At 42.7% G+C, this 26203-nt stretch overlaps 5 protein-coding genes across 5 annotated transcripts; all 5 read right to left on the bottom strand.

Annotated features, from left to right (window-relative positions):
- Positions 1-3555: 3555 nt before the first annotated feature.
- LOC134132791 (trace amine-associated receptor 13c-like) lies at positions 3556-4824 on the bottom strand. Its single transcript, XM_062564874.1, has 3 exons — positions 4802-4824; positions 4529-4642; positions 3556-4360 (listed from the first exon to the last, which is right to left on the bottom strand). The coding sequence occupies exons 1-3, from the start codon at positions 4822-4824 to the stop codon at positions 3556-3558; spliced, it is 942 nt and encodes a 313-aa protein (XP_062420858.1).
- Positions 4825-9756: 4932 nt separating this feature from the next.
- On the bottom strand, positions 9757-10876 carry LOC119228878 (trace amine-associated receptor 13c-like). The gene is made up of 2 exons (XM_037488864.2): positions 10704-10876; positions 9757-10561 (listed from the first exon to the last, which is right to left on the bottom strand). The coding sequence occupies exons 1-2, from the start codon at positions 10874-10876 to the stop codon at positions 9757-9759; spliced, it is 978 nt and encodes a 325-aa protein (XP_037344761.2).
- Positions 10877-14902: 4026 nt separating this feature from the next.
- LOC119228877 (trace amine-associated receptor 13c-like) lies at positions 14903-16024 on the bottom strand. Its single transcript, XM_037488863.2, has 2 exons — positions 15951-16024; positions 14903-15707 (listed from the first exon to the last, which is right to left on the bottom strand). Exons 1-2 carry the CDS (start codon positions 16022-16024, stop codon positions 14903-14905), a joined length of 879 nt encoding a protein of 292 aa, XP_037344760.2.
- Positions 16025-19817: 3793 nt separating this feature from the next.
- LOC119228290 (trace amine-associated receptor 13c-like) lies at positions 19818-20942 on the bottom strand. Its single transcript, XM_037487634.2, has 2 exons — positions 20770-20942; positions 19818-20622 (listed from the first exon to the last, which is right to left on the bottom strand). Exons 1-2 carry the CDS (start codon positions 20940-20942, stop codon positions 19818-19820), a joined length of 978 nt encoding a protein of 325 aa, XP_037343531.2.
- Positions 20943-24835: 3893 nt separating this feature from the next.
- LOC119228880 (trace amine-associated receptor 13c-like) lies at positions 24836-25927 on the bottom strand. The gene is made up of 2 exons (XM_037488866.2): positions 25755-25927; positions 24836-25640 (listed from the first exon to the last, which is right to left on the bottom strand). The coding sequence occupies exons 1-2, from the start codon at positions 25925-25927 to the stop codon at positions 24836-24838; spliced, it is 978 nt and encodes a 325-aa protein (XP_037344763.2).
- Positions 25928-26203: the final 276 nt, after the last annotated feature.

Here is a 26203-nt window from a genome sequence, read left to right as displayed (position 1 = left end):
ATAAACATACAGACATATACATATTTTGGTGTTATTCAAAAAAGCATTTTTGTCATAAATCTGTGTAACTATGTGGCGCCCCGGTAGCGCTGATTAAAAATTGTGGTCCCCTCCATCATTTAAGTTGTCCATCCCTGGTCTATATGGTTTCACAAACTCTAGTGACAAGACTACGGTATCGATCCCAGAATTACTGATGCAGAAATGGAGAAAATTCAGCATTATCTTTCACTGGCAGAAACTAAATATGGAAACATAAGAGGATGTGAAGCATATAATATGCAAAAAAGGTAATACGACTACTGTTATTAAACAAAGGGAAAAAGCGAGGCAGACAATTGCAAACCGAAGGAATGCCTAAATAGAAAAAAAATATCTACTAGGAATCTCACTCGTTACCTATGTCCTTTTTCTAAGGTTTTTCCATATATCTCTTATATGTCTTAAATAGCATCCCTCCCATATTTTTATGGTTTCCTCCGTTTTCTGCATATTTTCACTGGTTATTTTATTTTTTCACACGTGGCTTTAAAACATAAGAGACAGGATGCATGCCCAATACTATGAATGGAATCTAAAAGCTTCTACTGTATTAGAGGAATACACCACTCGATAATTGAGGTTTATAAAACTAGTTCACTTGTATTGTTTTATTTCTCATGTTTGTAGCACCACTATTGACTATGATTTTCCCCCTTACCCTTTTATGAATGTACAATGTTCGGTCCCACAAATTCTTCGGTAAATGGACAGGGACGTGTTTTGCAGTTGACACCAATTCTTTCGGATTTATCCAATTGAAGACATTTTAGTCCTTTTGAAGAAAAGATTGTCTGCCTCCTATTTCCGTAGCGGTTCGCCCATGTTGTCAATGCTGAACCACAGCGCCACTCCTTTGCATTGGTCCAGAAAACGGACGGCCACATCTTTCTTTGTCCAGGTCAACAAATCACGTCAGGGTCACCAAATTCAAAGATGGAAGCCCGGTTCAGGTTATCTGCAAGATTTCAGCCGATCAACTTTTCTTGTTCAGGTAGATTTATTTGTCAGATCACAGGTAGAGTATCAGCGCAGTGAGCAGTACTGTCGGCCCGGAAACCTAACTAACATACGGAAAAACATTGTTTTGTACTTGTTGATACGATATGAAAAAAATTCCTGTTGGCCCTAAAATAGCTTTGGAAAGGAGCAGGTCGTCCCAGCGCAATACTAGACCTAATCACATACAATGTGTGGTCTCCTGAGAATAATAAAAAAATACAAGTGAGTGCTGGTGTGTCTCTAACTCTCATCCTTATTCTCATCAAAACTCTCTGCCTTGCATTCTGACCTTGCATTCCTCAACCAGGAACAGTGACTCCCTGAATAAGCAGTAAAAAAATAGTTTTTGATTATCAGTGAGTACTATTGAGAGGTTTCGCAGGTCACCCGTAAGCTATGAGAATAAGCTGTCAAAAATGACACCCACAACGATGCAAATAAGGCTGGAGGTAGCGGAAGTCTGTTTGACAGGTGGACCGCTGAGTGAAGGCCTGAATGCCGGCAAAAAAGTAATCAATTTATTGAATTTATTCATAATAATTGTAGCACACTTGGACAAAACGTGACATCCAGGCATGTGTTGGTTTAGAAGAATCTTTTATTCCTCAACGAACAGGGGGAGAAGTGCGCATCAGCGCAAAGTTACAGGTAGTATATTCAACTTTTTCTTTCCCTGTGTTTTAATAAAAATAATTTATTCTCAACACTGTGAACCTTTCACATTCTTGAAAGGCTTATTATGAATAAGAGGTTTTTAGTCTACATTTTGTGTTGTTCATGCAAGAACCACTAAAGCAAATTACTTGTATGTGAAAACCTTCTTGGCAATTTAAAAGCTCCTCACTGATATTTCTCCAGTCCAATCCTCATTTGTGGAAAATGCAATGAGTCTGCCATGTGTTACGTACTTTGCTCTGTGCCTAGGTCTACAGATATTGTGTTCTTTTTTGTGTTGTTGGTTTCTGTTGTTGTTTTGTCTCCCCCTTCTGTTTCCATTCTCTCACTTCACAGATGTGCACACCTGGTTCCCCTCATCAAACCACCACACCTGTTCCAGATCTCCCATCAACCATTCCCCTTCATATAGTCCATGTTTGTTTTCAGTGAGCAAGGCTCTTTTGTCTTGAGCTGGGCCCGGGTTTTGAAGAGCACTGTTTTGTGTTAAAATGGCATTGGTAACAGCCTGCTTGTGTGTTTTTGTGACTTTTTTTTGTTGTGCGCATAGGGTCAATGAGGACAGGTAAGATACTCTGGGGTTACATATTGCATACACGTAGGTGTACCAGTTGTTAATACCCTAGGCTAGTGGGCACCACCCACTGTATTTTAGGTGCTAAGCACCGGTCAATGGGTTTATGTTCTTTTCTTTGGTGCCACTGACAGTCCTTGTTGACCCCTTTGTTGCTTTTTGCAAAATAAATACTTTTTTGCTACGTTTTGTGTATTGGATTTTGTGTGGCTAACTCCTCACTTGCCTCGACCTGTTGCCCTTATGTTGCGCCCCAGTTCGAGCCACCAAGGAGTGTAACACATGTCATTGCCAACACTGCCAATTATTAGTGCCCCCTGATACAAAACCTTATATTTCTGTTTCAGTCTGAGAGAGGAAACTTTGAGTACAAGCCGAGGTCACTGTTGCAGACTGGGAGTGAAGAAGGTCCAGTTGGAGATCTATTGTGATCGGAGTCATTGCATCATGGTCTGACTGACCTCATATATTTGTGCTTTTTTTTTAAAATTGTTTACGTTTGTAGCTATTCCTACGTTTCATTTTCATTGTCTGCTATGATCAGTTTATACTATTACTTTGTTTTCTCATCATGCAGTCTAACTTCATGATGTTTCACTTATAGCACATTCTCAGGCTCTCTACAATACTACACTATCATGACACTTGGTTGCGATACAATCTCAATGCAGTTTTCAACATTTGAGTATTACAATATCGAACAATACGAAATGCTGCAATTTATCATGAAATCTCAAATGTAAATATTGCATTTTTTTCTATTTATTCTACTAAAACTCACCATTTTCTTGTCAACTAAAAAAAACTATCAATACCAAAATGTTTAGCTTTTATTTGTTAATACACACAAAAATATGAAGCTTGTAACAATTTGATGCATTCAAATGAATATAATTAGTTGGCCTACAGAAAATCAATTATTATAGTTATTGGCATAATAATACACAATTGAAAGGTCAAAAGATATATAGAAAAAAAAAGTATAAGTTTCTCAACTTCATCGTGAAAATGTTACAATTTAATTTCATTCAGTTTATTACTGAAAAGGTAGGGTAACAAGAGGAAAATACCAGAAGGAATAGTGTTGTACAATACAGCTGTAGTCAACGTAGGTGTGCCAGGGGGCCTTAGAAAGAAAACATCTCTTTTGCCAACTGTGGCAGAGTAAATTATGGTAATAAGGAAAAGCTATGCACCATAAAAAAAAAACTTGTGCATTTGCTGTTCAGGCTAAAGGTTTAAATTTAGGGCCTTATAGCGTGTCTCTAAAGCATGTTGGTCTGACCGGAACCAGGCTTCAGTATCTGAAGTGTAACAATGACCTTAATTGATTTTGTGAACCAGGGGTAGAGAATGGCATAGATCAGAGGGTTGAGAGAGGAGTTTAAATGAAACAACCATATTACAATGGTTACAGATGTAGCTGTGTAAAAGTTATTATCGGATGTAAGAGCCAAACAATAAAATGGGCAAATACATATCAGAAACACAACTACAACAACACCAAGATTCCTGGCTGCTTTCATTTCAGACTTTTTAACGGTTACTTTCGTTGTCACAACTGCAATGTTAGACCGCATGGCACGAGCCTGATACACAGCCACCCCAAATATTCTCATATGTAGAATGATAATAAGAGTAATGGGAAAAAGAAATGACACAATTAGATCAATAAGATAAGCGATGTAGTTCATTTCAAAGACACACTCTCCTATGCAGGAGTTATACCTGCCTGGTTGTTGCAGAGTATTCATAAGCAGCAGACTGTTATATAAAGCAGCAAACATCCAACACAGACAAACACAGACTTGAACTCTTTTTGGTTTGACTTTGGTGAAGTAATGCAGAGGATAACAAATAGCCACATATCGATCTACTGATATGAGCACCATGGTTCCTATTGAAGACGAGATGATAATAGATGATAGAATCAACCAAAGAGAACACATGAGATCACCGAGCAACCAGCAGTCGTCTATCATCATTATTCGAAAGATCATTAAGAGGCCCACGAAGACATCTGAGAAAGCCAGAGAGAGGAGGAGGAGGTTGGTGGGGGTCTGAAGCTGCCTGGAGGGACACAGTTATTGATGTCAGTATCAATACCTATAGCATCAATCGGTCAAATATAATTATACAGTACAAGAAGAAAATCTACAACTTTGTAATAAGAAACACTTGTTTCAATACACCAGTTTCACAACTGAAATAAATATAATGAAATAAATATTTCACTACTTGAAGTGGGAGATGGAGATGATAACCAGCAGGTTCAGAGCTACAGTGAGCAGAGTGATGGAGGACAACAAAATGTAAATCCACATTGCTTCTAAGTGAGGTCGAATTAGCTTTCTGCAGATGATGAGTTGTGGAAAGCAAAGTTCAGTTCCCACCAAGGTTTCCATCACTGAGAGGAGAAGCTGCAGAACAGCTTCAGCTGACTGGCCAAAGCTTCTTGTCTTATAACTGATTCGTCTCTTTACTTTGGGTCCACCCCTCCTACTTCATCACCCTGGCTGTTGTTTTTTCTCCATGGAGATTGAACAACAATTGTTTCTGTGGTCATCTTCCTTCCCCTAGGAGATGACTATGATGTGTTTTGATGTTGACCTTTGGCCCTTGTTTGGGATTTAAGTAGAAAAGCACGTGTAGTGGTGGAAATAACATGTGTTAGAATTGTCTTAGAATTGTAGTCAGTGTTAGATATTAGTTTTTATATTAGATCAATGAATGCAACATGATTGAAACACATTTTATTTTTTATTTTATTACTGTACAAATGAAATCCAGCCACAATGTACAGTTAAACCCTGGCGAAAGGACACTTAAATGTCACAAGGGGGATTGCCGGTGCAGGCGGAAGCAGGACTCAAATGCAGGATTCACAGACGAAGTGTGCTCTTTATTCGAAAAACAGGACAACGTGCACCGACGGAAAGTAACACGGACAATGACGCGACAAAGGACAACTGGCACACAGGGCTTAAATACACAAGGGAGGTGCAGGTGATTGGACACAGGTGGAATCAATTACGCAATCACAAGACAAGGCAGGAAGTGAAGTTAACCCAGGACCACAAGAGACATGAAACTTCAAACTAAAACAGGAAGCGAAGCCAAACCGTGACAGAACCCCCCCCTTAAGGACCGAATTCCAGACGGTCCTAAAGGAGGGTGGAACCTAGAAAAACAGACAAGGGAGGGAGGGCGGGGACCCGACAGCTATGGTCCGGCGGCCTGCCGGGGCGGCGGCCGGGCGTGGGGTGCTCTGGGGGCCTGCCGGGTCGGCGGCCGGGCCTCAGGGTCTCGGGGGGTCTGCCGGGTCGGCGGCCGGGCCTCAGGGTCTCGGGGGGTCTGCCGGGTCGGCGGCCGGGCCTCAGGGTCTCGGGGGGCGCCGAGCGATGCGGCGGCGGCGTCGTGGCGGGGGGCGCCGAGCTGTGCGGCTCCTGGGTCGTCGTCGTGGCAGGGGGCGCCGAGCAGTGCGGCTCCGGCGTCGTCGTGGCGGGGGGCGCCGAGCAGTGCGGCTCCGGCGTCGTCGTGGCGGGGGGCGCCGAGCAGTGCGGCTCCGGCGTCGTCGTGGCGGGGGGCGCCGAGCTGTGCGGCTCCGGCGTCGTCGTGGCGGGGGGCGCCGAGCTGTGCGGCTCCGGCGTCGTCGTGGCGGGGGGCGCCGAGCTGTGCGGCTCCGGCGTCGTCGTGGCGGGGGGCGCCGAGCTGTGCGGCTCCGGCGTCGTCGTGGCGGGGGGCGCCGAGCTGTGCGGGGGGCGCCGAGCTGTGCGGCTGCGGCGTCGTCGTGGCGGGGGGCGCCGAGCAGTGCGGCTGCGGCGTCGTTGTGGCGTGGGGCTCCGGCCCAACCCCTGACCCCACCCTCCCTTCAAGGACCGACTTCCAGGCGGTCCCAAGAGGGTGGGAGGGAGGGGTCATGGTCAGGCGCCGCGGGGCCTGGACCGGGGGCGTGGTTCTCGGGGCAGGAACGGGCGCTGACCGGGTTCTCGGGGCAGGAACGGGCGCTGACCGGGTTCTCGGGGCAGGAACGGGCGCTGACGGGCGTCTCGGCGCAGCAACGGGCGCTGACGGGCGTCTCGGCGCAGGAACGGGCGCTGACGGGCGTCTCGGCGCCGGAACGGGCGCTGACGGACGTCTCGACGCAGGAACGGGCGCTGACGGGCGTCTCGGCGCAGGAACGGGCGCTGACGGGCGTCTCGGCGCAGGAACGGGCGCTGACGGGCGTCTCGGCGCCGGAACGGGCGCTGACGGGTGTCGTGGACGGTGTTGCTGCCGCCGACCTCGGAGGTTCAGGACGTGGGGATCGTACCTGGCCTGGAGGAGGGCGGCCAGCTCCAGCACCTGCTTCCCGCGTTCGCTGAGGACTGGAGGCTGGGCGCTGGCCTCCCACTGCGAGTCCCAAGCGGTGTCTGGACAGCGGCGAGGGCGTCGACCGGAACGCCGCCCGGAGCCTGCTGGCGAGCCGGGGTCGGCGTTACGCCTGGCAGCCTGCTGCACGCTGCGGGGACCGCCGAGGGCCAGACGGGTTCCCAAAAACGGGTTCACAAAATTGAATCCCGCTGAGTCCTTCCATGGTCGCGTCATTCTGTCACAAGGGGGATTGCCGGTGCAGGCGGAAGCAGGACTCAAATGCAGGATTCACAGACGAAGTGTGCTCTTTATTCGAAAAACAGGACAACGTGCACCGACGGAAAGTAACACGGACAATGACGCGACAAAGGACAACTGGCACACAGGGCTTAAATACACAAGGGAGGTGCAGGTGATTGGACACAGGTGGAATCAATTACGCAATCACAAGACAAGGCAGGAAGTGAAGTTAACCCAGGACCACAAGAGACATGAAACTTCAAACTAAAACAGGAAGCGAAGCCAAACCGTGACACTTAAATCTTCCTTGATGGAGTTCTTTTATATACCCAATAAAGGGTTTTTTGGAATTTCTTTCTGCTGTCAAGCCATTTATGAGCAATAGATGTAGGACAGCCCTGTGAGGTAAATGTGTTGATTGAAAAAAATGGTTAAGATGTTGATGATTAAGTTATTATGTATGTTATGCAGTATGTATATGCATAATAACTTCATGCACATAACTTCATGAAGCTGTAATGTCAATAAAAAACTAAAAACTGCGTTAGACCAAGCTTGGGTTGGTGGGACATTAATATCTACAGTAATTATTCAAGTGAAGGCAGTGGTCTCACTCCCTCCTCACTGCTAGGAATGTCCTTTGCCCTATATTCTGCTAGGCCGGAGGGCCCTCATTGAAGCTAACTCAGAAGCCTAAATTAACAAGTAGCCATGTTTAACTCTTCAGTCTATAGGACCTGGAAGCTCCCCTTCAGCCTGAAGGCTGATGACAGAGCAGGATGGTGAACCTTATCGACATCTCCCTTTTCCACCTCATACATACAGGCTACCTTTTGGCTATCCGCAACCAGCCTCAGTGATATTTCACTGCAAGTGCTTGCCCTCATATCAAGGGAACTTGGACGTCTGATGCCCACCCTGCTCCAGACCTGGCTCTTGGTTTGGCTGGCACCAGCACCCCTCTCAGAGACTGCTGAATCCCAGGGCGTTACGTTCTAAACCAAGAGACAAAAACAGATGGAAGCTGTTTCTGACTGGAGTGACGTTCTGAACAGGATCCCGGTGTGAAGCCCCTTGCCTTCTGTACTGCCTTCTGTGTTTCTACAGTCCCTCCTCTATAAGGGCCAGTCTCCTACCATGGGATTTTAGGCAGCCCCATTTCCTACTGAGGTTGACATGGCACAGTTGGGAGCCAGAGACTGGTGACCCTGTGCCAAAAAGTGTGGGGGGGGGACAAGAGACATACCCTTGGCACTGAAGTCCCTAGAAGTGCCTTTTGAATCCCCGAGACAGGTGGAGCCGAAAAGGGGTATTTCTCTCCTTTCCATTACAGCGGCTAAACATATAGGCAAGCTGCATGCCATGTTGGTGAGCAAATCATGTCTGAGGGTACCTCAGATGGCTCAGGCATTACTCCGTGGCCTAATGCAGCGTCTCTCCCAACGGTCATCTGAGGTCACAGGTGACTTTGTCGGGATAAAGACTCAACCTACGCATACATAAGACCGAAGATATCCAGGGTAAAGCATGGCCTCTGGCGTTCATCAAGGATTCATAGAACCGTAGTTACATACGGTACTTTAGTATTACAGGTGGGAATTCTTTATTGGGAACTTGTAAAAGTACAAAGTACACAGACTGCTGTTGCCTCTCTGAAAACAAAGTACAATCCAAGTATCAGATGCGAAATGTTATTATGGTGGTGGGGTGTGGTAAGCTTAGAGGGCAGAACGGGGGAGTGGATCAGGTGCCGGCAGGTAGTTAAGAGAGGCATCCTGACTGATTGTCTCCCCCTCATAAACAGTGAGCAGAACTTGGAGAGAGGAAGTCTAGAGCAGACACTCAGGGGAAAGGCCTGGGAGCGAACAACTGAACAAGCAAGCAAGCAGTGGAAAATGAAACTGCAAATAAAGTCTGTTGCTGCCCCCCCGACCCATGTGTCCGTGTGTTCATAAAGAAAACCCCGCTGAGATAAGCTTCATCTCGGCTACACTGTTGTAACCGAACTTTTTTTTCCTCCAAAGTCGGTCGTTACAGAAAATATTTGAGAACCACTGTGTTATGTAATGCTAAAAGAAAATCAATTCTGCCATCTTACTGACACTGCTGTTACTTAATTTGCAACTTATTAGTGCTGTGTTCACAAAACTCATTTAAAACATAACACACAATAAAATAAAGGCCTGTTTGTTATGAGCAACACTCAATTATTATGTGACTGACTCTTTCAAAGTACATAGAAACAAAGTCTGCCATTGCAATGAAGAAACCGTATCTTCTTAAAATTGCATAATTTGTTTAAAAGATCAGGACTTACATAACATGCTTTTATGGGGAAATCGGTTAATACTGACAACCTTAATTGAAATGAAATTTAAAGGAAGATGAATACTTTTGTTTATAGATACAATATATTTCTGATGGAATAAACATGTATATGTATTTATTTAGGTAATCGTATACCCTTGATATTTGTCATTCTGAATTGAAGTCATAAATTAAAAGAAATGTGTGCCATACATAAGCATATGTGTCACAAAATGTTCAATTTATTCCATTTTAATGTTTTTGCAGATTTCGCAGATGTTTGCCTCATGTTGAAGGTGCTTGCACTTTAGACATTTAATAGGTTCATAATGAAGATAGCAGTAGCAGGGTAACAAGAGGAAATACCTGAGGGGATAGTGTTGTACAATACAGCTGTACCAGGATATTGTAGGTCTGCCTGGAGACCTGAGAAAGAAAATTGCACTTTTGCTGACTCTGGCACCATGAATTAAGGTGAAGAGGGAAATCTGAATTAATTTCCAACATTAAAAAATCTTTATATACTGCAGGCTGAGGGTTTAAATATAAACCAATGCAGCGTGTCTCTAAAGCATGTTGGTCCGACAGGAACCAGGCTTCAGTATCTGAAGTGTAACAATGACCTTAATTGATTTTCTGAACCAGGGGTAGAGAATGGCATAGATCAGAGGGTTGAGACAGGAGTTAAACTGAGCCAACCATATCACAATGGTTACAGATGAAGTTGTGTACAAGTTATTTTGGGACATAAGAGTGAAACAATAATATGGACAAATGCATATCAGAAACACAACTACAACAACACCAAGATTCCTGGCTGCTTTCATTTCAGACTTTTTACCAGTTACTTTCGTTGTCACAACTGCAATGTGAGACCGCATGGCACGAGCCTGATACACAGCCACCCCAAATATTCTCATATGTAGAATGACAATAACAGTGATGGGGCAAATGAATGTAACAATCAGATCAAAAAGATTAACGATGTAGTTCACTTCAACAACACACTCTCCTATGCAGGAGTTATACCTGCCTGGATGTTCCAGGTTATCCTTCATCAGCAAACTGTAAATTAAAGCAGCAAACATCCAACACAGACAAACACAGACTTGAACTCTATTTGCTTTGACTTTGGTGAAGTAATGCAGAGGATAACAAATAGCCACATATCGATCCACTGATATAAGCACCATGGTTCCTACTGAGGACGATATAATAATGGATGCTAGAATCAACCAAAGAGAACACATGAGATCACCGAGCAACCAGCAGCCATCTCTCATCATTATTTGAAAGATCATGAAGAGGCCCACGAAGAAATCTGAGAAGGCCAGAGAGAGAAGGAGGAGGTTGGTGGGGGTGTGGAGCTGCCTGGAGGGAAAGACATTTTGATATTTCTATCAATAGAAAGTCATCAATCAGTCAAATATAAATACACAATACAAGAAGAAATAAATCATCAAAAGATACAAGTTTCTCATGATTTACACGTATTAATGGGATATGTCACTACTTGAAGTGGGAGATGGAGATGATGACCAGCAGGTTGAGAGCTATAGTGAGCAGAGAGATGGAGGACAACAACATGTAAATCAGCATTCCTTCTAAGTGAGGACGAGTTAGCTTTCTGCAGGAGGTGTTGATGAGTTGTGGAAAGCAAAGTTCAGTTCCCACCAAGGTTTCCATCACTGAGAGGAGAAGCTGCAGAACAGCTTCAGCTGACTGGCCAAAGCTTCTTGTCTTACAACTGATTTGTCTCTTTACTTTGGGTCCACCCCTCCTTCTTCATCACCTCTGCTGTTGTTTTTTCTCTCCATGGAGATGAAGAACAATAGTTTCTGTGCTCATCTTCCTTCCCATAGGAAATGACTACGATGTGTTTTGATGTTGACCATGGCCCCTCATTAGGGATTCAAGCAGAAAAGCATATTTAGTGGTGGAAATTATAATATCTGTTAGAATTGTAGTTTGTCTCTTGTTAGATATTGCCATTTGCCACGGCATGCCCCTGGATGTTCCAGAGGACATGGAGGAGCCAGCAGAAGACTGATGCATAATGATGCCCACAACATGGGATGGCTGAAGGCAGATGTCTGCAGGAAAATATTGTGCAGAGCAGTGTCGGCTGCTCCGTAGAGGGCAATGGGACGTGGCCCCACTATTAGCGTTTATTATATATATTGTGTTCATAGCAGGGCATGGCGTCTTATTTGTTCCGACAGCCGCAACTGGATCTGGGCTGTAGTGACATAGTGTTGGATGTCAGTGTGATAATCAAAAATGGGTTTTTTTCTTAGGCAGACACAGATCTGATAAGGATAAGAGTTAAAGACACATCAAGCACTGTTGAACTGAATCTTGAACAGAACTACATCTCCCATAGTGCACCAGCAGCAATCACTGTCATTGTGGAGCACCTGTGTAGATGTCCTCATTTATTTTAAAGCAGACACAGCAGTGAGGAGGAATATATGAGGGCACCGGCAATAGTAAGGAAAACAATAAGAACCCAAAAACGCACATTCTGGAGGCAATATTGTAGCAGCATTGGAAGAGAGGTCCAGCTGTCCGACGTCTGGGGCATGATCAGGAGAATGGGGGGGATCAGAAGGAATTTTAAGTTACCAGTGATGAAAGGTGGGGACAAAATGGCGGTCAGCAGTAAAGAAAAGACTGAACTTCTAGCACACACGTTTAGGAAGGTGCACAGCTCTGACAACCTAACCGCTGAGGCCAGACACTGGAGGGATAAGGCATGATTGACCTGCCATTTAGGATGTTTGAACTGAGAAGAGCAATTAGTAGGGCTAGACAAACAACACCAGGGAAAGATGGTATATGCTATTCTAAAACCAGGGAAAAATCCGTCGGACCCGAATGGCTACAGACCTATTGCCCTAACCTCTCACTTATGTAAAATCATGGAACGGATGGTCACAGAAAGACTAACGTTTTTAATAGAGAGTAAAGGTCTTTTATCCCCACATCTTTGACTAGAATGTCCAGTAATTCCACAGATGAGTATATAATATAATGTATAATAACTTATGGAAGTAAATCTGTGCCATCGGGGGTTGAAAAAAAAGGTGATTGAATTTCTAGCACTGAATATTTATGCATTGAAATTATGTACTTGAATGTTTTTCAACATCAAAACCCTGCAAAAAAATTCAACCTAAAAAAATAATGTGGTGGCGGGCGTGGTTTCAGCCCGGCTGCAGGTGGGAGAGAGAGGGGGAGTGGCTCGGGGAACAGTGCCAGGTGGGAATAATAACAATCACCTGGGGATAATGAGATGTGTGCGTGTGCTCTCCCCTTTATAGCAGTGAGGCGGGGGCGAGCGAGGGGAGGAAGGAACGACGAGCGAGCTGAACGCCGGCCCGGTTTCTCTGAAATCAAATAAATAAAAACCATTGTAGCACACGACCCTGGCATCGAGTCACTTTGTCCGGAGCCCGAACGACCCACACCCGTACAAATAAACTGTTGAAATATTCAGCCGCAACAGAAATGGAGGTTACAATATTCAACCCAAAAAATGTCAACCTTGAGACACCAAGAAATGACGGTTACAATATTCAACCCAAAAAATTTCAACCTCGACACACCAACATCCGGGACACTAAGGAAGAGCAATCGATTCTAGATTCAAGATCAGGAGCGTGCGTCAAGCTAAAGGAGCGAGCACCCAAAACACCTTGGGCTTCGGATTGTAGCCACGTCCAATAATAACGACAAACAACAAAAAACAAAGAGCACCGAAACACCGAGGCAGCCATCGGCGGCGCCATCTTGGATCTATACCCAATTTGTCGAGGGAAGCAGGTTAATTGCAGCCACTATTACTTATGCAACTTTTTAAATTAGTATCAGATGACTCATACCTGCACTAATTTTGTTTTCTAACGTTGCACATTGTTGTTGTTTTGAAAAGATATCAAATGCAAAACCGGTTAAATACAGCTACAATAAACTATTTTTTGCCAAATGTTAAGTTTTGCAAAGATAGAACTTAATTTGCCATATGATAGAGCAATTTGGTTTATTTGAAAGTGATTGCAATTTTCATATTATCGTATTTTCCGCATTATAAGGCGCACTGAAAAGCCTTTAATTTTCTCAAAAAACGACAGTGCGCCTTATAATCAGAAGCGCCTCATATATTGTTCAATTGGTTAATTGGTTGATCCATACTGGTTAACAAGGATCCATTGGAGGGCAAGTCCGGTGCCAGCAGCCGCGGTAATTCCCGCTCCAACAGCGTATATTAAAGTTGCTGTAGTTAAAAAGCTCGTCGTTGGATCTCGGGATCGAGCTGACGGTCCACCGGGAGGCGCCAACGTCTGTTCCAGCCCCTGCCTCTCGGCGCCCCCTCGATGCTCCTGACTGAGTGTCCCGCTGGGGCCCAACTCTGGATCTATTTTGCCGGGGGCATTCGTATTGTGCCGTTAGAGGTGACATTCTTGAACCGGCGGAAGACGGACGAAAGCGAAAAGCATTTGACACAAACGTTTTCATTAATCATGAACGAAAGTCGGATGTTCAGAGATATTGTTAATATGCACATTAATGTTTGATTAATGCGCCTTATAATGCCTTATAGTGGGTAAAATACAGTAATGATTTAAAAAAGCATAGATGGAGGAGTCATAAAATGTTATTTCAATAAAATTTCAACACTATTGTATTGTTGGGGCTGTGAGGCGTTTTTTTTCAGTCAGTCGTTTGAGAAAAATAAAAAGTTTGAGAACCACAGAGTTACGTAATGTTAAAAACAAAACAAAGCCCTTCTTATTTGTATTTCTCCGTTCCTCTCTCATAAACACACACACACACATTCATGTGTAGAGAGAATGAAACAAGTGTGCCATCTCACTGCCACCGCTGTTACTTAATTCGCCAATTATTAGTGCTGTTTTCACACAACTCATCACTAAATATGATGAAAATGAACACACGATAAAATGAAGGCCTCAGTGTGAGCAAGACCCTCTCAAACACCCAGCACACACTCAATTGTTTTATGACTGACTCTTAGGAGGTTTCACAGCACACACAAAGTCTGTCAATGAAATAAAGATACCGTAGCTTCTTCAAATTTCATATTTTGGTTAAAATATGATAACAAGATGCTTTTATTGGGAAATTGGTTAATCCCGACAACCTTATTTGCAATAAAATATAATGGGAGATTGATACTTTTGTTTATAGAAACAATATATTTATCATGTATTAATATATCACATATATACTGTATATATATATATATCACATTATATGTAATATATATTTATATATATATAATCATTTATTTCAGTATTTAATCACTTTGTCAATCTGGGTTGAAGTCGTAGATTAAAATAAATTTGTTCCATCACTTCACCTCACATTTGAAAGCATTCCATTTACATTTTTTGCAGATTTTTTACAGACTTTGCAGATGTTTGCCTCGTTTTAAAGGTTCTACATGTGCTAACCCACTTTTCACATTAAATAGGTTCACAATGAATGATCGAAGGGGCAGGGTAACAAGGGGAATCACCAGAGGAGATAGTGCTGTACAATACGAGGACCTGAGAAAGAAAATTGCTCTTTTGCTGACTCTGGCACAATTAATTGAGGTGAAAAGGAAAAACTTGATTGATTTGCAAATAAAATTCTGAATATGCTGTTCAGGCTAAAGGTTTAAATCTAGACCCATGCAGCATTTCTCTAAAGCATGTTGGTCCGACAGGAACCAGGCTTCAGTATCTGAAGTGTAACAATGACCTTAATAGATTTTCTGAACCAGGGGTAGAGAATGGCATAGATCAGAGGGTTGAGACAGGAGTTCAAATGAATCAACCATACTAGAATGGTTACAGATGAGGTTGTGTACAAGTTATTTTGGGATGTAAGAGTGAAACAAAAATATGGACAAACGCATATCAGAAACACAACTACAACAACACCAAGATTCCTGGCTGCTTTCATTTCAGACTTTTTAACGGTTACTTTCATTGTCACAACTGCAATGTGAGACCGCATGGCACGAGCCTGATACACAGCCACCCCAAATATTCTAATATGTAGAATGATAATAACAGTAATAGGAAAAAGGAAAGAAATAATCAGATCAATAAGACCAACAATGTAGTTAATTTTGGTGACACACTCTCCTATGCAGGAGTTATACCTGCCTGGTTGTTGCAGGTTATCCTTAAGCAGCAAACTATTGAATAACGCAGCAAACATCCAACACAGACAAACACAGACTTGAACTCTTTTTGGTTTGACTTTGGTGAAGTAATGCAGAGGATAACAAATAGCCACATATCGATCTACTGATATGAGCACCATGGTTCCTGCTGAGGACGAGAGAATAATGGATGATAGAATCAACCAAAGAGAACACATGAGATCACCGAGCAACCAGCAGCCGTCTATTATCATTATTTGAAAGATCATTAAGAGGTCCACGAAGAAATCTGAGATGGCCAGAGAGAGGAGGAGGAGGTTGGTGGGGGTGTGGAGCTGCCTGGAGGGAAAGAGATATTGATATTTGCATCAGTACATTTACCATTATCGATCAGATTTACGATACTCAATACAAGACAAAATAGTTTAGTTAGTTGTCACAAGTTTGTCATTAAGCAACAAGAAAATAATAAATTGACAACATTTTAGATTGAGGTAGACTAAAGGTACACAAAAAAAGTTTGAAGTAAACAACTCTTGATTCAATTTACCACTTTCACAAGAAATAGGAATGTTTGACTACTTGAAGTGGGAGATTGAGATGATGACCAGCAGGTTCAGAGCTACAGTGAGCAGAGAGATGGAGGACAACAACATGTAAATCAACAATGCTTCTAAGTGAGGACGAGTTGGCTTTCTGCAGGAGGTGTTGATGAGTTGTGGAAAGCAAAGTTCAGTTCCCACCAAGGTTTCCATCACTGAGAGGAGAAGCTGCAGAACAGCTTTAGTTGACTGGCCAAAGCTTCTTGTCTCACAACTGATTTGTCTCTTTACTTTGGGTCCACCCCTCCTACCTCATCACCTCTGCTGTTGTTTTTTCTCCATGGAGACTGAAGAACAAAAGTTTCTGTGGTCATCTTCCTTCCCGCTGGAGATAACTATGATATGTTTGATTTTGACCTTTGGCCCTTGTTAAGGATTTTTCTCCAGACTATAATGATTGGTGTTGTCATCTGATACAAAATGAATAAGGTTACATTTGAGTATTGGGATATCAAATATTCCAAAATGTTGCATTTTAATACATTCCAACTGTAATAATTCGATTTTTCGTGTTGGTTTTATCTACTGATCTCCGTTCATCTCCTTCATTTTCATAGCAGCATAAAGTCAAGCAGAACGTTAGCGTTACACTCTACATTATCCAATCCTGCTGACTTTACCAATGGCTGAGCCAGAAATTCTCATCATCACAGGTGTGAGCATCCTTTTGTGGACCAGAAAAACGCAATTGAAACCAAGCAGTCTAGCTTCTATTTGTAAATACAATTATATGAAACTCATAATACGACGTAGACAACTATTGAAAATAATTAATAGGCCTACAGAACCTTGATGTATTTAAATGGACCCTCCATGCTGGGGATAAACCTTGAATAACAGCTGTAGTTTAGTGTAGTCAAAGTTACAAACGTCCCTAGCCCTCTGTTTGTCTACAATGTATCAATATCGGCTAGAAAGCATCACTGCCGTGTGACATAATTTTCTGATGAATATACGGAAGGAATTCGCAGTAAAGGTTTTCCTCAAACCAAAATGTTTATACTTTGTAATTAATTTAAAGCAGTGTTTCTCAACTGGTGGGTCGCGGACCCGTTTGTAGTGGGTCGGGGGCCTTTGCATGGGAAAATTTAAAAAAAAAAAAATCATCCTGTGATTTTATTTTGAAGGGACTTGCAGCGGAGTTTCGTCTTTTTTTTCCGGCTCGTCCGTCCATGTTTTCCGTCAGCGCGGCAATTAGAACGCGGAGGCAATATATTATATATCCAATATATTCAATATAGAATCACCACAATTATCATGTACTAAATGTTTTAATTCACATTTAGTTGCATAATTTGAAAGCACAATCTATTCCCTCTTGATGTTTTTTGACATTTTGCAGACGCTTGCCTCGTTATTAAGGTTCTACATGTGCTTCCACCTTCCACATTGAATAGGTACATAATGAAAGATGAAAGCGGCAGGGTACCAATGGGAAATACCAGAGGGGATAGTGTTGTACAGTACAGCGGTACCAGGATTTTCTTGGTCTGCCCGGGGACTTGGGAAAGGAAATTGCTCTTTTTTTAACTCTGGCACAATATATTTAGGTGTAAAGGGAAGTCTTGATTAATTTACACCATAAATAAAATTCTGCACATGCTGTTCAGGCTGAAGGTTTAATTCTAGATCCATGCAGCGGGTCTGAAAAGCATTTTAGTATTTTAAGTGCATGCGAGAGGCCTGTCCTCCGGCCACAACCTGGCATCAGGGTGGCAGCCCCATGGCCGCCGTCTGTGCCTCTCCGCGACGGAGAGGTAAAAGCCGGACCGGCCACTCCCCCGCCGGCCAGCCGCATGCCTCCGCCATCGCCTCAAAGGCCTGCAAAAACATCTTCACGCCGTCCTCCGCCGACATGCGGTGGAGCGTCAGACCGGCCAGCGCCGCGGGACCCGTAAAATTTGCGATAACAGACACAATCACACTTAAAAGCTTGAACTTTTCTTGATGGATGTTTGCTTTTTCACGGAGAGCTAAGAGTCTTGTTCTTCTCTCCTTTGGCTTTAGTCCGTAGACACTTTGTAATAGTCCGTATTAGAAAGCTCAACGTGTTGGTCCAGACTAACTAGACAGTCGGGTTATATCTACACCTCAACACCCACCAGATCGATCATCCCACTTACTGTTGTGTCGTGCCTCCCACTCAGCTGGCTGTGCTCCTGCTCTCCAGGAGTTTCCTGATGGGAGGAGCTAAAACACTCGCCTCTCAAACAATTACTCTGATTGGGACCTCCAAGAAGAGAATAAAAGACAGCACTTCGGGGAGTGTCTGGGTCTCAGCAGGGCCGACTGCACGAAGCCTCACGCAGATTTAAACAACCTGAACTCATTTAGGGGAAATAAACCACTTCTCAACCCGAACTTTGTGTGGCTTCCCTTTTTGTTGCAACCTCTGAGCCGGGTGGTAACTTCATGTACTTTATTAATCCCCAAAGGGAAATTTGAGATTTTTTGATTAGAAGTTATGCTGACCAGATTAAAGATTTTCTCTTTGTCAGACAGGGAGTTAAAGGAAGAACTTCGTTCTCTTGTATCTATGTTAGTGTTTCTCAAACTGTTGGGCGCAACCCTGTAGTGGGTCGCAGTGGTTTTGCAGGTGGAGAAGTTCAGAATTCTTTATTGGGAACTTTCCATGATGAAATAAAAAATACAAATGTATACAGGCTGCTGTTGCCTCTCTCAAAACAAATTAAAATCCAAGCTCAACTTTGAGCATGAAATCATGAATTTTAAAAAGATTTTTATAGGGAAGCATGTTATGTTTTGCAAAGAGAACTCCTTTTGCAAAAATATAGAGCAATCTGGTTTATTTGAAAGGGATTTTTCATAATTACATTATTTGAAAAAGCTTAGAGCAGTCAATGTTTTTTCAATGAAAGTTCAACACATTCAAACACATTGTTTTTTCTTTACAGAAAATATTTGATAACCACTGAGTTACGTAATGCTAAAACCAAGTCGACCTCTTTTCTTATTTGTATTTCTCCATTCCTCTCTCATATACACACCCACATTCATGTGTAGAGAGAATGGAACGAGTCTGCAATCTCACTGACACCGCTGTTACTTAATTTGCTAATATTTAATGCTGTGTTCACACAACTCATTTAGAACATAATTAAAAAGAACACACTCTAAAATGAAGGCCTGTTTGTTATGAGCAAGACCCTCTCAAACACCCAACACTACAAAGCACACACTCAATTGTTATGTGACTGACTTGGGAGTTTTCATAGTACACACACAGTCTGTCAAAGTTATAAAGATACCGTAGCTTCTTCAGATTTCATATTATGGTTAAAAGATGATGATTAGATGCTTTTATTGGGAAAGCGGTTAATCCCGACAACCTAGATTGCATTGAAATATAATGAGAGATTGATACTTTTGTTCAAACAATAAATTTATCATGTATTAAACATTTATATATGTATTTATTTAAGTATTTAATCACTCTGGATATGTGTCAATCCGGATTGAATTTGTAGATTGAAAGAAATGTGTCGCATCAATTGTCACATTATTTAAAAGCATAACATATTCCATTTTGAATTCTTTTTCAGGACTTTGCAGATGTTTTCCTCGTTTTTTTAGGTTCTACATGTGCTAACCGACTTTTCACATTAAATTGGTTCACAATAAAGGATAGAAGGTGCAGAGTAACAAGGGGAGACAGCAGAGGAGATAGTGCTGTACAATACGACGACCTGAGAAAGAAAATTGCTCTTTTGCTGACTCTGGCACAATTAATTGAGGGTGAAAAGGAAAAACTTGGTTGATTTGCAAATAAAATTCTGAATATGCTGTTCAGGCTTAAGGTTTAAATTTAGACCCATGCAGCATGTCTCTAAAGCATGTTGGTCCGACAGGAACCGGGCTTCAGTATCTGAAGTGTAACAATGACCTTAATTGATTTTCTGAACCAGGGGTAGAGAATGGTATAGATCAGAGGGTTGAGACAGGAGTTAAAATGAAACAACCATATTACAATGGTTACGGATGTAACTGTGTACAAGTTATTTTGGGACATAAGAGTGAAACAATAATATGGACAAACGCATATCAGAAACACAACTACAACAACACCAAGATTCCTGGCTGCTTTCATTTCAGACTTTTTAACAATTACTTTCATTGCCACAACTGCAATGTGAGACCGCATGGCACGAGCCTGATACACAGCCACCACAAATATTCTAATATGTAGAATGATAATAACAGTGATGGGAAAAAGGAATGTAACAATTAGATCAAAAAGATTAGCGAAATTGTTAATTTCAAAGACACACTCTCCTATGCAGGAGTTATACCTGCCTGGATGTTGCAGGTTATTCTTCAGCAGCACACTGTAAAATAAAGCAGCAAACATCCAACACAGACAAACACAGACTTGAACTCTTTTTGGTTTGACTTTGGTGAAGTAATGCAGAGGATAACAAATAGCCACATATCGATCCACTGATATGAGCAACATGGTTCCTATTGAGGACGAGGTAATAATCGATAACAGAACCAACCAAAGAGAACACATGAGATCACCGAGCAACCAGCAGCCGTCTATTATCATTATTTGAAAGATCATTAAGAGGCCCACAAAGAAATCTGAGATGCCCAGAGAGAGGAGGAGGAGGTTGGTGGGGGTCTGGAGCTGCCTGGAGGGAAACAATTTCATATTTGCATTAGTATGTATGTCATCAGTCAAATATTAATACACAATACAAAAAAGATTGAGAAGTTTGTGATCAAGTAACACATGTTTCAATCTACCAGTTTTACACATAAATGAAATATTTCACTACTTGAAGTGGGAGATGGAGATGATGACCAGCAGGTTGAAAGTCACAGTGAGCAGAGAGATGGAGGACAACAACATTAAAATCAACATTCCTTCTAAGTGAGGATGAGTAAGCTTTCTGCAGGAGGTGTTGATGAGTTGTGGAAAGCAAAGTTCAGTTCCCACCAAGGTTTCCATCACTGAGAGAAGAAGCTGCAGAACAGCTACAGCTGACTGGCCAAAGCTTCTTGTCTTACAACTGATTTGTCTCTTTACTTTGGGTCCACCCCTCCTACTTCATCACCTCTGCTATTGTTTTTTTCTCCATGGAGATTGAAGAACAATAGTTTCTATGCTAATCTTCCTTCCCGTAGGAGATGACTACAATGTGTTTTGATGTTGACCTTTGGCCCTTGTTTGGGATTTAAGCAGAAAAGCACCTCTAGTGGTGGAACTTATATGTGTTAGAATTGTCTTAGAATTGTAGTCAGTGTTAGATATTATTTTTAAGTAAGATTAATAAATGCAACATCATTTAATTACTGTACAAATGAAATCAAGCCACAATGTACAGTTAAAGCCTGGCGGAAAGATACTTAAATCTTCCTTGGAGTTCTTTTAAATACCTAATAAAGGGTTTTTGGAATTTATTTTTGCTGTCAAGCCGTTTATGAGCAAAGGATGTAGGACAGCCCTGTGAGGCAAATGTGTTGATTCAAAAACTACCCAAATGTAGCACAACGGGGCGGAGTGTTTAGTTAACGTTTTTATTAAACACAGCTTCACAGCAGGCGTTAGGGCACGGTGAGAGACAGAGCAGAGTTCGGTCCTCAGGGTCGGGGTGACGCCCAGGGTGGCCGGAGAGGAAATGCCGGAAAACAGCTGGTGCCATCGCTAGGCCGGTCGGGGAGCCGGAACACAGGAGCGGAATCGTCGGGCAGAACTCTGAGCAGGCAAACAGAAACCAGAGGCGCTCAGGCAGAGCTCAAGGTCGGAGACAGGCCAACAGGTCGGGAACAGGCAGTGACGAAACCAGGAGATCAGTCCGAGGGAAAGTGCTGGAGAGACTTGCATGACGCGGAGAACAATCTGGCGGGGACAGGCTGGGAGTGCATTGCTTAAGTAGCGGGGCTGATTGCAGATGCGGAGCAGGTGTGGAAGGCGGGAGAGACCGTAGTGATGAGGAGGCGGAGCTGGCAGATGAGTGTGACAAAATCATGGTTCAGATGTTGATGTTTGATGACTTGAGAGGATTAAGTTATTATGTATGTTATGCGTGTATGCATAATAACTTGACATGTGAAGCTGTAACGTCATGCTGAATCCCAGGGCGTTACGTACTCACCCAAGAGACTAAACCAGATGGAAGCTGTTTCTGACTGGAGTGACGTTCTGAACAGGATCCCGGTGTGAGGCCCCTTGTCTTCTGTACTTGGGTTTCCACAGTCCCTCCTCTATAAGGGCCAGTATCCTACCATTGGATTGTAGGCAGCCCCATTTCCTACTGAGGTTGACATGACACAGTGGGAGCCACAGACTGGTGACCCTCCACCAAAAAGGAGAGGGGGGGCTCTGTAACTTAAGTCCCCCTAGTCCCTGCAGGAGACGTATCCTTGACACTGAAGACCCTAGAAGTGCCTTTTGAACCCCTGAGGCAGGTGGAGCAGAGTTGGCCACTGGCCAAAAGGGGGATTTCTCTCCTTTCCATTACAGCGGCTAAACATGTAGGCAAGCTGCATGCCCTGTTGGTGAGCAAATCATGTCTGAGGGTACCTCAGATGGCTCGGGCATCACTCCGTGGCCTAATGCAGCGTCTCTCCTGACGGCGTGGACACGCTCATTCATCAACCAGCCTATATTGCCAGCACAGTTGATCCGCCCAGCAAGAGAGGCGAGGTTAGGGCTACCATTCCAAGTGCAGGCCCTCAGAGCGTGTAGAAGTCCCGGCTTTGATACGGCGGATTGGAACCGTTCTTTCTCAGATATTCTGGGACTAAAGAGGGTTGTGCTCTCTCAAGGCAGTGCCAATCCTACTGGGTTTCAGAGGCCATTGCCTAAACATGCAAGGCGAGCAACCAAGCTCAGCCATTGAGAATGAAGCAAAACTCTACCATGAGTGTCTTCACAAGTATGCCTATGAAGGATATATGTGCTGCAGCACCGAGCACATTCACCAAACACTGCAGAGTGAACGTTCCCTCCCCTAACCCTCTTGGTTCTCTCCCTGAGCATTACGAGATGGTTACTTGTAATCCTCGAGACTCTACTGATATAAGAGTCTTCTAATGTGAGGCACTGCCTCTGGCGGTCAGTAAGGATGAAATAAAACAAAATTTACGTATGTAACTACGGTTCTATGAATCCTGGATGCAGAAAAGCACCCCTAGTGGTTACAATAATAATATTTACAAGCCTGTAGAGGCCGGCAAAGCTCAGCAGTCATGTCACAGCCTTAATTGGGCCGTTTCTTTGAAGCCATATTGGGCCCAGATTCTGCAGCCATGAACGGGACAGAATCGGTTTCAGAGCTAGTAGCCCATAAACCCATGTCTCAACCAGAATAAACCAGATTCTATAATGACAGATTATGTCCAGGTCTGGCAGCCATCAACAGGCCAGAACCTGTTTAAGTGCTGGTTGAGATTATTGTCACAACTTCGATAAACCCGATGGTCATGTCTGAGCCAGAATAGGGCCATGTCTGTAACAGCTACATCTGGGCCAGAAATGGCATGAATGAAATGGGCCAAAGCTGGCTAACATCTGGCCCCATCGAGCCGGAACACAGCGAGCTAGCCGACACTCAGCCACAATACGGCAGAGTCCGCTGGCTACCTGGGATTGTATTAAGGATCAAGTTTAACCATGTCATTTTGAGAAAACAGCAGGTGTGGTTTTTTTGGTGTATTTGCATGGATTTTTTAAACTTTCACAGTGGTTACTTTTGTTTTTCTTTCAATCTCTGTCAACACATTCTTCAAAGGCTCGTTTTAAATAACTGGGCCTTTTGAGAAAGATTTGATTGTAATCCGTCTTGTTCATGGAACAAGCAAAGCAAATTCCTTGTAATTAATAGGCCTACAGAACTTACCTCAATGTATTTAAACTGAACCTCCATGCTAGGGATAAACTACCTTGAACTCCATAACAGCTGTAGTTTAATGTAGTCAAAGTTACAAACGTCCCCAGCCCTCTGTTTGTCTACAATGTATCAATATTGCCTAGAAAGGATCAATGCCGTGTGGCATATTTTTCTGCTAAATATACGGAAGAAATTGGCAGTAAAGGTTTTCCTCAAACCAAAATCTTTATACTTTGTAATTAATTTAAAGTATAAACTTTCAGTTGAAAATACTTCTACAGTAAATCCATGTTCAATTTAAGGGCTTAAACTATACTTACATGCTGGTATAAAAAATCAGTTTATCGGGATTACCTTAACTTCAGTGAAGATAGTTGAATTAATAAAAGTGCCTCCCACTCAGTGGCTGTTATGTGACTGACTCTTGGGAGTTTTCATAGTACACACACAGTGTGTCAAAGTTAAAAAGATACTGTAGCTTCTTCAGATTTTATAATATGGTTAAAAGATGTTAAGATGCTTTAATTGGGAAAGCGGTTAATCCCGACAACCTTAATTGCAATAAAATATAATGAGAGATTGATACTTTTGTTCAAACAATACATTTATCATGTATTAAACCACTCTGAATATGTGTCAATCCGGATTGAAGTTGTAGATTAAAAAAAATGTGTCCCATCAATTGTCACATAATTTGAAAGCATAATATATTCCATTTTAATGTTTTCTTCAGACTTTGCAGATGTTCACCTCATTTTTAAGGTTCTACATGTGCTAACCCACTCTTCATATTAAATAGGTTCACAATGAAGGATAGAAGGTGCAGACTAAGAAGGGGGAACAGAGGAGATAGTGCTGTACAATACGAGGACCCGAGAAAGAAAATTGCTCTTTTGCTGTCTCACAATCAATTTAGGTGAAAAGGAAAATCTTGATGAATTTGCAAATAAAAATCTCAGCATATTGCTGTTCAGGCTTAGGGTTAAATTTAAACCCATGCAACGTGTCTCTAAAGCATGTTGGTCTGACAGGAACCGGGCTTCAGTATCTGAAGTGTAACAATAACCTTAATTGATTTTCTGAACCAGGGGTAGAGAATGGTATAGATCAGAGGGTTGAGACAGGAGTTAAAATGAAACAACCATATCAGAGTGGTTACAGATGCAACTGTGTACAAGTTATTTTGGGATGTAAAAGCGAAACAATAATATGGGAAAACGCATATCAGAAACACAACTACAACAACACCAAGATTCCTGGCTGCTTTCATTTCAGACTTTTTAACGGTTACTTTCATGGTCACAACTGCAATGTGAGACCGCATGGCACGAGCCTGATACACAGCCACCCCAAATATTCTCATATGTAGAATGACAATAACAGTAATGGGAAAAAGGAATGAAACAATTAGATCAAAAAGATTAGCAATATAGTTCATGTAATAGACACACTCTCCTATGCAGGAGTTATACCTGCCTGGTTGTTGCAGGTTATTCTTCAGCAGCAAACTGTAAAATAAAGCAGCAAACATCCAACACAGACAAACACAGACTTGAACTCTTTTTGGTTTGACTTTGGTGAAGTAATGCAGAGGATAACAAATAGCCACATATCGATCCACTGATATGAGCACCATGGTTCCCACTGAGGACGAGGTAATAATGGATAACAGAATCAACCAAAGAGAACACATGAGATCACCGAGCAACCAGCAGCCGTCTAATATCATTATTTGAAAGATCATTAAGAGGCCCACGAAGAAATCTGAGACAGCCAGAGAGAGGAGGAGGAGGTTGGTGGGGGTGTGGAGCTGCCTGGATGAAAACAATTTGATATTTGTCATCAGTCAAATATGAATACACAATACAAAAAAGATTGAGAAACACTTAAAATCTACAATTTTACACATAAAAGAAATATTTCACTACTTGAAGTGGGAGATGGCGATGATGACCAGCAGGTTGAGAGCTACAGTGAGCAGAGAGATGAAAGACAACAACATGTAAATCAACATTGCTTCTAAGTGAGGACGAATTAGCTTTCTGCAGGAGGTGTTGATGAGTTGTGGAAAGCAAAGTTCAGTTCCCACCAAGGTTTCCATCACTGAGAGGAGAAGCTGCAGAACAGCTTCAGCTGACTGGCCAAAGCTTCTCGTCTTACAACTGATTGGTCTCTTTACTTTGGGTCTACCCCTCCTACTTCATCACCTCTGCTGTTGTTTTTCTCTCCATGGAGATTGAAGAACAAAAGTTTCTGTGCTCATCTTCCTTCCCGCTGGAGATAACTATGTGTTTTGATGTCAACCTTTGGCCCCTATTAGGGATTTAACCAGAAAAAACACAGCTAGTGGTGGAAATTATAATATCTGTTAGAATTG

Source organism: Pungitius pungitius, chromosome 10, assembly GCF_949316345.1.
Source record: "Pungitius pungitius chromosome 10, fPunPun2.1, whole genome shotgun sequence".
Taxonomy (NCBI): domain Eukaryota; kingdom Metazoa; phylum Chordata; class Actinopteri; order Perciformes; family Gasterosteidae; genus Pungitius; species Pungitius pungitius.
Note: the sequence above shows the minus strand (reverse complement) of the source record. Positions and strands in the feature narration are given on the sequence as shown.